Raw genomic sequence first — 12604 nt, 5'->3', positions numbered from 1 at the left:
GAGCGATTGAAGATTGAAGGAAACGTAGAATCCGCGATTGGTGTCTTTGTGACTTTTGGAAAATGAAGCTAGGTATAGTTGCTGTACGTTGTTTTCAGTGAACGAGCTTCTCCAAAGACGAACGATATTATTAACTGTAGGAAATGTAGCGAAAATATAACACAAACTTCCGTGTGAAAAGAAACTAAAGTCTTTATTTAATGAAATATTAATAATCAAGTAGTATATGCGATACAAAATGAGGTAGTCACGCGGCAAGAACTGGCAAAGAACTGAACTTTCTGTTCGGCATGGTCCTGTTCGTAACTGTAGAGAATAGTGAGCAGAGGATAGAAAACAGATATTAACTTTGCCCCTCATAAAGCCATTTTCCAGCCTTACACTGTTGGATGGTCGAGTCGTTGTATTCCAACATTAACGATTATTAATCTTTCGTTAATTCTTTGATAGCATTAAGTAAGCGCATGATTGATATTCAAGAAAAACGATTGTAATGGAATAAACTTTGAAATGTCTGACTGATGTTCAACGCTTGAGAAACAAATGATTATAATAAAATAAATTGACAAAAATGTTTATAATCAATGGGAGAGAACAGTATCGATGAATGAAAATTGAAGACTTCTGGCGATTTAAGGCCGAAAATCATGTATATTAAAGAACATTGTTTAAATTTTTAAGAAAAATCACACGTATTTGTTACACTCTTTCAATAAATTTAAATTAAATAAATTTAAATTAAAGGATTCCCAACTCGACGCCACTACGAAAACCATAACACTTTTATCACTTTATTTAATCAGTCCGTCACCATACATTATTCCTACTAAATTTAAAAATATTCGTTAATTTAAACATTCCCTCCCGCACGTAATTAAATGTTCTCTGGTGAAAACGGAATAGAAAACGGTCGAAAGGGCGTAATTGGATTAAACGGCCAGGGGGCGGGCCGCATTATCAACTCGTACCACTAATCGAAACTACGTCAACTGTTTGAATTTATTAGTAGAAATTATCCGCGCCGCGATATATATATATATGTGTGTGTGTGTATGTGTGTGTCACAATAGCAGAATGTTCATACGCACGTATGTTTATCGCGAGCTGTTGGACGCTCGTCAGTACGTACGAAAATCCAATCCTCGTTTCGTCGGGCGATAATGAAATTTACACGGATATTGCGTAACACGCGTCGTCGACGATCCACCGTCCGGATGAAAAACGCGGATGCTTGCGATTGTCGATTCGCGATGAATCGATGACGCAGTATTTCGCCGCAGTGTTTCCGTTTCTTCTCCCTCCGAGAGTTTTCCTCCCCTTGTTAATCTCGATATATATATATATACACCACGATATATATACACCCGATAATCCTGTTAATTTTCTCCTTTTGTCCTTGAGAAGCGCGTATCGCCGTCTTCGCGGACGTGCTTCGCTGGTTTTCCACGCCTCGGTCCAGGAAAAATTCAGTTAATCTTCATCTTCCCGTTCTGTTTCCTCTTCGCGACTTTGTAGAATTCCCCGATGATTTTCTTTGTTAGAAGTTCCTTTTAATTTCGAAAATATGGAAAATATGGAACTCGAACTAAATCATTTATAGCTCGACGAGTGAGAGTCAAAGGACTGTAGTTCTGTGTACCATTTCTTGCACGATCTTTCGACAGATTTTCTCAACAGAACTTTGCGATTTTTTAGTTCAGAGGTCCTTTTGACGATTTTAGAAACGATACAGTGCGAAGCTAACAATAAGTCGGTCACAGATTGAAAAATAAACGTCGAATGATATTTTCTGTATTTTTCACGCGATCTTTTAATAAATTCTCAAAGAAGAGCTCCACTGGCAATTTTAAACATTTATTTCTTTTCTTTAAATAATAAAAGTCCATTTTTGTAGTGCTGATACTCAAATGTGTTATAAGCAACTATAGTGATTGCAATTAAATTACAAAAATCTAGGACATTAAATTTTCTAGAACCCGGAGCAGTGATTCAATTGCCAATCATCATTTCTCGATATCTAGAATCACGTCCCATAATCACTGGCCAATTTTTTCGCAGGACTCTGTCTCTGTGCTACACAGTGAACGCCATTTAAACGAATCTGTCGTGAAACAAGCAGATCATGTAACAGCAGTTCATATAATAGGATTTTCCGAGCTACCTATGATATTTAATGGATTTACGTAATAACGGGAGTTTACGTCCAGATAACACAAAATTCATTTAACCAAGCGTTAACTAAATTTTGCGAAACAGATGGAGTTTGCATAGACGGAGCGTTTTCACTGTAATTCGAAAGAGGTTTCTCGTTCGACATCACACGCGAATTTATTAACGTACTGGGGAGAACGTCGCGCATCCCTAGAATTCTATATACGCGAGTAAATGTCACGTATTTTGTATTTATTGTGACCAATTGGACAATCAACGCCGGACGTTATCCCTAGTGTTTCGAACAAGTATGCTTTTCCATTGAGCTACTCTACTTGAGTTCCTTCAAATCGCTGATATCTACTAGAAAGATAAAAGGAACGTAGAGAGACGATCAATAATAATAAATGAAAGAGAAACTTCACGACAATTGACATAATTAGAAATTATTCCGTCACCCGCTGTATTTTACAATTTACATGGAATTTTTAAGATAAAATCAAACAGAACCTGCTGAAAGGTAGAATTGACAATTGCAATGTAGAAACGATCAATATTAACGAGGAATTTTAAATTAAATACTAAAGAGGAATTTAAATTAAAGCGTGCCGAGAAAATAACATAAAATTGAAATTAGTATAATTAGAAATTATTGCGTTATTCACAGTATTTTGTAATTTGCAATCAGCGCCGGTAGATTCTCATTTATTTCGATTAACTACGAGATACGATCAGAAATTGCTGAGAAATCAATCAAAAAAATCGACTGAATCGTACGAAGTGACATGATAATTAAGTTTCTCTGTTATCAATCGCTTCGTTTACTCAAAGATGTGTTGAAACATTCCAAGTCGAGTCGAAGTTGAATGAAATCAATCGGAGATTGATCCGAGCACTTTCCACAGGCTCGAGCTGTGATAAGGTCGTCCATCGATAAGCTTATCGCGTACCAAGTAAATCACAGTCTCTTGGGGAAGACTGTGATTTTTTTTCTCTCGAGCCTCTTCTCTTCGTGACAGACACCACCGATGATCAAATAATATAAATTAGTTACGCCATATCAACAAAGAACGAACAGTAAATTATTACATTTTTAAGATAAAAATGTAAAAATAAAAAAAATAATATAAATTAGTTACGCGATATTAACAAAGAACGAACAGTAAATTATTACATTTTTAAGGTGCAAAAATTGTATTCGAACAATTCAGAGAACCACTGCAAATAAGGGGTGCAAAAAGAAGTTTCTACGATGTGAAAAAAGAAACAGAAAAGACTCAATTCTTTTCTCTCAACTCTTTTTCGTGACTAGTCAGTGAAATAATGTGAATTAATTGCATAATATTAGCGTAATTGTTACATTTTTAAAGTGCAAAAATCGTATGTTCGAATACCAGATACGACGCAGAGGATCACAAACTCAAACAGACGATACAAAGAGTAGTTCCACGATGTGAAGAAAGAAGAAGAAATAATATATTTCACGTTGTGAAACACTTCAATTTTCTCGAGCTTCATAAAATCGTGGGATCTATAATACGTACAATGGAGAAGCACGCTGCGAAAAGAATTCCAGCGAAGACAGTTTTTTTCGCTCTATGAAATACGCCCAGTTTTCCCCCCCTGAAAATTTTACAAAACCGTAGAAATCCGGACGGAGGAGAGACGAAAGAAAGTATCGAGGAAATTCTTCGAATTCCTTGCCCCGCGGTATCAATGATAAGAATTCAATGAAATCGGACAACGTTGCCCATGGGACCGGGGAAAGAAATTACGAATGAAATGTTGCGTTAACGGGGTTTTCTCTCGCATCGATCGACGACGCTGCTCGAGCGCGAGTCCTGTGTTTCAACCGTATTTGCAGAGGATATCTTCCTTCCGATGGATGGGAACGACGCAAAGAACGACAGCATCGGACAGCATCGAGGCTCGGAAGCTTCGAAGGTCGACGGTAGAATGTTGAAACAAACGAGCCGGGCAAGTGGAATGAAACGAAAAGATAAAAGAGGACGGCGACAAACGATCCTCCTCTAGGTGTAATTTACTGAGGCGAGAAGAAAATAAATGCTCCGCCGTGATAGAGAAAAATTCTGACGTTCGAAGATACGGGGTTCTCGCGCGCGATCGTTCGCCACGAGTCCACGACAGCCGAGATTTGTTTTATCAAAATTCAGCAATGCTGCCACGACAGCCAAGGGGAGGCTGACAGGTGAAACAGGTCGATAACAGCGTCTACCACACAGGGCAATGTCTAACAAAGGGAAACAGAGAGAAGGAAGGGAGTATTAGCAAGGGTAATTTTTACCCACGGTGTCTTCAAATGAGTCTTGATAATCGAGGAAACACCGGGATACGAAAGGAATAGGTTTCCAAGGAAGTTGTCAGACGTAAAGTAGGACACGCGCGAGTCGTAACTGCTAAATTTGTCAAAAAAGTGTTCTTAAATGTTATATTTACGAAATTCAGAACAAATAGGAATTTATCATTGACGATTATCAAGTTTGAAATACTACGAAAGGTCTAATTAAAATTAATTTTGAAATATTATGATGTAACAAAAATGCGGTCATTCAAATACCGGACGTAAGAATACCTTCACAGTTTTCCACCAAAAAAATGAAACAGAATGTACGTAAGAACTGAAATATATTACGTGAAATTATTCTCGATATACGTACATTTGTTCACAAGTGAATGAGACATCTTTTTCTAAAATATCAATGATTTTTACTACGTAATTTTTAGAACGTAATTCTAAATTCATCTGTCTTGTAAACAATAGACGTGTTACGTGGTCGTAACATTGGCCTCAGAAACAATGCTTCGATCTTATTTATCCTAAATCCTCGACATCGCTAAACTTTTCGAATATTCCGAGTCCACGACGAAAACACAAGCCCGTTTTTTTCTCACTGCTTTAAGCAACGATCACACCGGAGGAATTCTGTTGCAAGCCATTCACCCAAGTTAGATTCACTGCAGTTCCCTATCCGCTGATACACGGAATTCGAGGGACTCGCTCGCGAGACCAGACGACGACACCGAACTTTTATTTGGCTAGACTGGATGGCGCCTTGGCTCCGAGTTCCTCGCCGTTACCGCGAACAGAAAGCCAGCCAGAATATTATACACGTTGGAGGGAAGAGCGCGGAGCAACGGAAGCGAAGGGATCAGCCGAGACAGATGAAACATTTATCGTGCGTAGGGGTGAGCAATCGGCGACGATAAATGCACACGCGCCAACGAACTGAAACCGTGGCCGCGCCAATGAATCACTTCGGGCAAGTCCGTCCGTCGGGTGTGGATTTCAGGGTTTCGACTTTTCTATAAATTTCTTTTTCATTCGCCAATGAATACACATTTCGACGATATCTTTCGAAATTTTGCGAATTTGTAAGAAGCTAAACGAAAGGTAGAAATTTGTAGAAATCGTATATAAGGAGTTGTTGCTGATTTTCAAATTTTACGGATTTGCAAAGTACGATGGAGATGATATTGTACGAACTCTCTGAATTCACACGATCGCGCGATACAGACTTGAATGTTATATAAAAATCTCTCAGACGTACCGGCGGTTTATACACCTAATTCCTCCTAATCGCAATCTATCTGGATCTGAAAGGAAAATAATAATTGTCAATTTAACGCAAGAAATAATGCACAAAATAGGAATTTTTCAGTTTCTTTTTTTTTTTAACAAAAATTAAACAAACGAAAGAATACAGAATTTTATGCGTTGGTATGTTTAGTGTTGTAATATATAGAGTAAAAATTGCTACAATGTAAAATACTTTCGCTTGACAAAAAAAAATATATATAGAGTAAAAATTGCTACAGTGTAAAAAAAAACATATAGAGTAAAAATTGCTACAGTGTAAAATACTTTCGCTACAGTGTAAAAAAAAACATATAGAGTAAAAATTGCTACAGTGTAAAAAAAATATATAGAGTAAAAATTGCTACAGTGTAAAATACTTTCGCTTGACAAAAAAANAAAAAAAAAAAAAAAAAGAAAAGAAAAGAGGAAAAAAACAAGAGAGACAATCAACCTTCTTCACCCAAGAAACATCCACATTACCCGATAAATCCGACTCCGCCGGACTTCCACCCCAAAAAAAAAATTCTTCCACATTCATCCCTCTGTTCCAACAAACAAAATCGATGAGACGAGAACGAGCACTTTGGATCCTCGTGTTGGCCTTCGCGGTAGCGAAACGATCCTCGGAAGCGGCCATTAGCGATGCTCCTTGGTCCTTGGCGGAATCGTGATCGTGTCATTGTCTGCGGTCAGATCGAGTGTGGAGGATCGGGAAAGTTGCCGGGGTTGAAAGGAGGGAGGCTGGGGCGAGAAAGTGAAGGAGGGAGACGCGATGTCTGACAGGGGCGCAAACTCGTTTCGGAGGCGGAGGAGAGGGCTATAGCTCGGCAGCGGCCAAGAGGGGACACGAAGACGAGCCAGGGGCGCTGGAAGGGCGCTCAGATGCGGCGCGAGTGGGGATGAGTCGAGATTGGCTTTTCGCGAGCGTGAAAATTCAGTAGTAGTACGCTACCACCCACGCACGTAGTACGCACGTTCGCTCCACGTGTGCCCCGAACACGAACGAGAACGATCCCCGATTCGCCACGAGTTGCCAGCATCGAGCAGAGGCGTCTCGGTGTGTCGTCCCGGGGACTCGAGAGGACTCGAGAGGAAAGACTGAAGAAATCCGTGGATCCGAGCAGTTCATCGATCGTCCAAACGGATCAGGGGGAACGTCGATCGAGGAGAGGGCGAGAGAAGATCGTAATTGAAGAGGTCGGAAAGTGTCTCTGTATGTTCCGGTGATTTCCAGCGGACTCGAGAGGGTAAACCGACGAAATTTGTGGCTTTTGGCAGTTCATCGATCGTAGATTGAGGAGAAGCGAGAGAGGATCGTTCGATTGAAGTCGGACGAGGTGAGTAGCTTGTGATTAACGAGTTCTGGATCTGGATTTGGAGGAAACGTTGACAAAGTTTTTGAAGAGAAACAAGGAAGAATCCCTCTCTGCGCCGGGTGGATCGAATCGAAGCACGAAGAAGAATAAGATGAGAAAGTTTCTTGTTCGATGAAGCTCGAGCCCGATGCTTCGAGCGGAAGAAATGGATCGAGAAGTTGCACGATCATCCGGCTGATCGACGCGTCGGCGTTCCTCCCGCGGCAGAAATCTAAAATGAAAATCCGCTCGACGGGACGAGAAACTTCTTCGAGTGGCGCGGCGACGACGCTGCCTCTGCGAGCCGCAGCTGAGAATCCTGATCGTTGGCACCTTTAAGAGCATCGTTCCCGGGTGATCGAGAACCAGCCGTCGTCTTCGACAAACTCGTAAGTTTCTTCTGTTGTTTCTCTGTCTTGAAACTTTATTGAATTATCCGTCGCTGATTCGCGAATTGATTTCGTTTCGAGGAGATTTGATTTCGTCTTTGAGAGATGGTTCTTGGATCGTCAATCAAGCACAATCTTCGTCGAACTCGTAAGTTACTGTTACCTCTCGATCTTGAAATTTTATTCAATTTTTCCGATTCATTGATTTGTGAATTAATTTCGCTTCGAAGAGATCTGGTCTGATCTTTAAGAGACGGTTCTTGGACGATCGTGGATCATCCATAATCTTCGAGAAACTCGTAAACTCCAGTTGTTTTCTCATTTTGAAATTTTTAGTAGACTATACATATATATATATCGAGCTCATGCGTGTTTCTTTCATTTGTTGGTTTGGTGAATTAATTCCGCAGCGTAGCAGAAACGAAGAGAAAGAGCGATCTCAAAGGGTGGAAAATAGGGGATGTTTCCTTTGTAAGGATTCAGGAAGCTGCGAATCTCCGGTTAAGAGGGGTAACGTTCCGCAGATTTAATAGGCCATTGCGTTTAGTAGCCCTGCCAGGTTTCGATTTTACGTGACCGCGATCGCTCGGCTACCGGGGAAACCATTGAAAGTCAGTGCGCAATTAGCGAAATTCACCGTCGGGATCACAAAGTTATTTCGAGATCGGCTGATTTCCAATTAAATCGAATCCCGGACACTTTTCTCTTTGAAATTGTAATTGCGGAAGAATTGTTAAAAAGGAAACGAGCGATTGCGTACTTCGTTTATAATTTACATTCACTCTTTGATTACTGAAACATCGTTATATCACAGATACACAGCTATAAATAACTGCTGTAATTTACGTTCAATTACTGCAATTTTTACTGCGATCAATCTCACTTTTCATTTTACGTTTTTAGGTGGTGGAAATTAATAATGAAATTGAATTAAACTATAAATCCCAAGATTAAAATAACTAGATATGGCTAATAACAAATAAGTAATAAATAAATACTATAATAATAAATAAATAAATAAATAATAATTTAATTATTGCTTTTTGATGATAGGAAATATTTGATCAAATATTTGAAACATATTCATCAATAATATATTTCATCTTCCTTTATATTCTCGTCTTCAACGTTCGTTGACCATTTTTACTTTAACATTTTAGCAATGAGTGTGCTGCCAGCTCTCGAAAAAGGTACTCCGATAATTTGAACGATTGCGCGGAAATTAATACGCACTCTATATCTTTCTCTGAGCGATGGTTCTTATCAATTACGCGAGAGAAACACGCGTTCCCAGTGCACAGTGTAATCTTATCATTGGATTCGAAGCACAGCCCGCCGCGTAATCTTTCCGTAACAAGGCAAACGTATGAACGTTCGCGAGCGAGCCCTGCCAGTTTCGCCTATTAATTAATTCACAGCCGCTGATACAGCGAACGGAGATTACCACACAGGATGCAGATTTTGGAATTGTGTTTCGTCTAATGGCTAGTCGGACAATAGACGGGGATATTATCACCGGCAACATTCGCATGAACGTTATAACAAAGCATGTCACAATGTAACTCCAGAGATCAACGTTTCTTACTCTGATGTATATGTATCGTCTATCGATTGTAAGCAAAGATTCTACAAATCTCGTTAAGGATAAAGTGTATATTTTCGCACTAAACCGACTCCGACGTTCGACTTAAGTGGACGGACTGCTCCTCCGTGCCCCTCCTTCGGGGCATATATATATATCCTTCGTTCTTACCTTTGTCCGGGTACCCTGGTTCTGGTTTACGGCCATCCGTCATAAACCTTGGGACCTTACGGCCATCCGTCATCAACTTTGGGACCTTACGGGCATCCGTCATCAACTTTGGGACCTTACGGCCATCCGTCATCAACTTTGGGACCTTACGGGCATCCGTCATCAACTTTGGGACCTTACGGCCATCCGTCATCAACTTTGGGACCTTACGGGCATCCGTCATCAACTTTGGGACCTTACGGCCATCCGTCATCAACTTTGGGGCCTTACGGGCATCCGTCATCAACTTTGGGACCTTACGGGCATCCGTCATCAACTTTGGGACCTTACGGGCATCCGTCATCAACTTTGGGACTTTACGGGCATCCGTCATCAACTTTGGGACCTTACGGTCATCTGTCATCAATTTTGGGACCTTACGGGCATCCGTCATCAACTTTGGGACCTTACGGGCATCCGTCATCAACTTTGGGACCTTACGGGCATCCGTCATCAACTTTGGGATCGTCACCAGGTCCTTAACCTTGAGTGGCCTCCTACCGAGTAGGCAAAGAAGTCTTTCTACGCCTAGAAACGGCCAGCGTGGTTAACATTCACTTACACGATAAAATCCTGTTACGGCGCAGCGCGACGGTGAACGATAGTTGCTACCCGCATTGCTGGTCTTTCTCTCGTCGTGCCTTTTACAGCCGCCGGAGAGATGTTTTTATGAATGAGGACAAGATGTAGAATAAAATAGAATATTTTACTGTTATACTTTGGAGATGTTCGCGAGTATAGTGCAGGATTTAATGATTTGGACTCGTATTGTTAGTTAACACTTTTACTTATTCTTACAACAGACGCGGAACTTCGTTCGCGGCGTATCGCAGAGTTTATACGTACTCGATGACGGCCCCGAATTTCTCTCGTGTTCTTTTCTCTGGCTCCTCGACTTGTTCTCTCGACTTGTTCTCTTACATCTTCGGAACTTTTTCGCTCCGAGGAAAACTCGGTCCCCGTTTCGGACGTCCCTAATTGGCTAAACCGTTTTTGCGTTTTGACCAATTAGTTTGTCACGAAATTGCGCCGCCTACTCCTTGCGTTCGAGACGCATTTTCTCTGAGAGTGGGGCTCTGTTACGCGGGAATAGAACACTTTTTTTATATAACCCGGAATACCGTAGTATTCCAGCGTAACTTTTATTTATACAATAACACAATAAATTAAACACTTACGTTCAGTTGGTGGAATGGAACTGACTTGAGGAGTTTGGGGATGGCCCTTTTATACCTGTTTTATGGGAGTTTTGGGTAAGGGTGGGATATTGTTATCGTTATTTTATTGGTGGATGAGTCGTCGTTATAGTCAGTACGTGATTTATGGCGACTCATTATAGGAGCTGCAATTTCGCCGGGACCCATTTTTTCCGAATTGTAGCGGTGTAGCAGGATTTCCTCCGGGCCTCATTCACTTTCTCCAAGTGTTTTCTAGATGTTGATCTGGGTGGCCCTTAGGAATCCAAGAATTTACGACGCTTTGCAGGAATGCTATTGAGGCTGTATTTCTAAAACTATAAGTGCGGACATTCGGTCTAAATGCGTCTTTAACGCACTGCAAAACTGACTTTAGCCTTTTCAATTCAATAGCGTCGGTGCCACGTGAGTCGTAAATTCTTCTAACTTTTCTGTTTGAGAAAACGTCTTTTCTCCAACATCTGCTAGCCGCTACAATACAAATGTTGATTGTAATGAATGTGTTGTGTGTTACGAGTCGGGAGAGGGCACGCTAGCTCTCCTCGTGACTGATTGCTTGTGATTGATTGTTGTTGCTGCGTGAATCTACGTGACTTTTTAGAAAATGGTACGAGACTTTCTGGCGCCGGCCAAGGCGCCTTGTTTCCTATGCCTTATCGAGCCCTTCCACATTCTGTCTCTCCCTCCAAGGCCAGAGAAAGTGTTCTCAGTTGAGAGTATGATAGGACATCTGGCAATTCTCGGCAGGGTCGAGGCTTCTGAGGAATTGACTTGGCTAAGACCTCGGAGGGTTCTGTTCTGAACAAAGCCAGAACAAATCCCGTCAGAGAGATCGAAGTGTAAGGAACCGGAGGAAAACTTTGTAAAGAGATTATTTTGTAAATTTTTATCAGAATATCTCGTAATTGAAATTTGTCGCAACAGAATCGTTAAAATTTCTAAAAATTCAAATCGTAGGATCTTGATGAAAATATTAAGAATTGGTCATTTTAATCCGAGTTATCTCGGTGTTGGATTCCGTGTAATGAGGAGTCAACACGCTTACAATTTAGAAGAGTTTATTCCCTTACAGTCGTGGTCGTGTATGAAATAGGATGATGTACAATGATTTAGAATGTCTTAGAATATGATGAATGCTCTTAACGATATAGAATGTCTCTATAATGATTTAGAATGTTTTATGAGTCCGAATGTCTCTAAAGTATGTCCTTATATATATTGGGTTATCATCGTCAAGTGGAAGGGGAAGGAACATAGATGACCAACTATTAGATCTTGCCCTTATGACTAACTATTCACAGTCCACTTTTATGTGAACTGTTGCCAGCTTATTGTCAGTATTTGCCTAGATTCAATATTGTCCGGGTTGGTCATCCAACATCGGATCCAAGTGACTTGTGCAGTCAGAGAAATTTCGAGTTACATCATGGGTGTTAGAAAAATATACTTAGAGTTTTCCTTTATCCGTAAAACATAAAGAGAATCGATGCTTTTTAAAATAAAAAAGCCGAGAAGATAATTAGATAATCAGCCAATCAAGATAATCAGCCGAGAGATTAAACTCTGCTGTCGAAACACAAATTCCATAGCTGAAATTTTTCTTTTGGAAACCAGTGAAACTGGTTTGAATGTTCGTGCAACTTGACATTACTTTACTAACAAACGGAATCTACGTGGAGATTAATTATTTTTGCGCGTCCTCCGCATTGTTTCGTAATTTTTCACTTTTGTGAAATGTTTCGTCAAACTTCTCTCGAAATGCAAACATCCAACAACCAGAGAGGGTATGGTTGATTCGCGAGACACGTGATTAGAAAGTCTCGCGTTCAAAGAATTTCTCCCCTAGTCTCTTCTTCGTTAGAGAATCCTGTTATTCAACCGATTGAGATAAAGAAATGGAATTCTCGTGATAAACGAAGGATCGTTGATTTCATCATCGCCGAAGGGAAAGTACCAAAGAATGCGAGGACGCGGTGTCACGCGTAACTCTTATTCACGGGAAATTACGTAACCGTCTCCGTCGCCACGTAATACCGGCGAATATTGAGAGAACGTGGAACGTGGAGGAGCCGCGGCGTTACACTTTTCAGGAATGTAATCAAACGGAATGACGAGAACGCAGG

General features: G+C 40.7%; 2 protein-coding genes across 2 annotated transcripts in view; one reads left to right on the top strand and one right to left on the bottom strand.

The window, feature by feature from the left end:
* The first annotated feature begins 6655 nt into the window (after positions 1 to 6655).
* The window catches only part of LOC122528188, a 57721-nt gene continuing 51772 nt past the window's right edge, over positions 6656 to 12604 (top strand). Inside the window, exon 1 of the mRNA XM_043653053.1 lies at positions 6656 to 7493. The gene's annotated coding sequence lies outside the window, so the exon portion shown is untranslated. The remainder of the gene's footprint in view (positions 7494 to 12604) is intronic.
* Positions 8272 to 9739, bottom strand: LOC122528231. The gene is made up of 2 exons (XM_043653151.1): positions 9247 to 9739; positions 8272 to 8285 (listed from the first exon to the last, which is right to left on the bottom strand). Exons 1-2 carry the CDS (start codon positions 9737 to 9739, stop codon positions 8272 to 8274), a joined length of 507 nt encoding a protein of 168 aa, XP_043509086.1.

The sequence above is a fragment of the Frieseomelitta varia genome, unplaced genomic scaffold (assembly GCF_011392965.1).
Source record: "Frieseomelitta varia isolate USP_RPSP 00005682 unplaced genomic scaffold, Fvar_1.2 scaffold_247, whole genome shotgun sequence".
Taxonomy (NCBI): domain Eukaryota; kingdom Metazoa; phylum Arthropoda; class Insecta; order Hymenoptera; family Apidae; genus Frieseomelitta; species Frieseomelitta varia.
The sequence above is the reverse complement of the archived record's forward strand: the minus strand, read 5'-3'. Positions and strand labels throughout refer to the sequence as shown.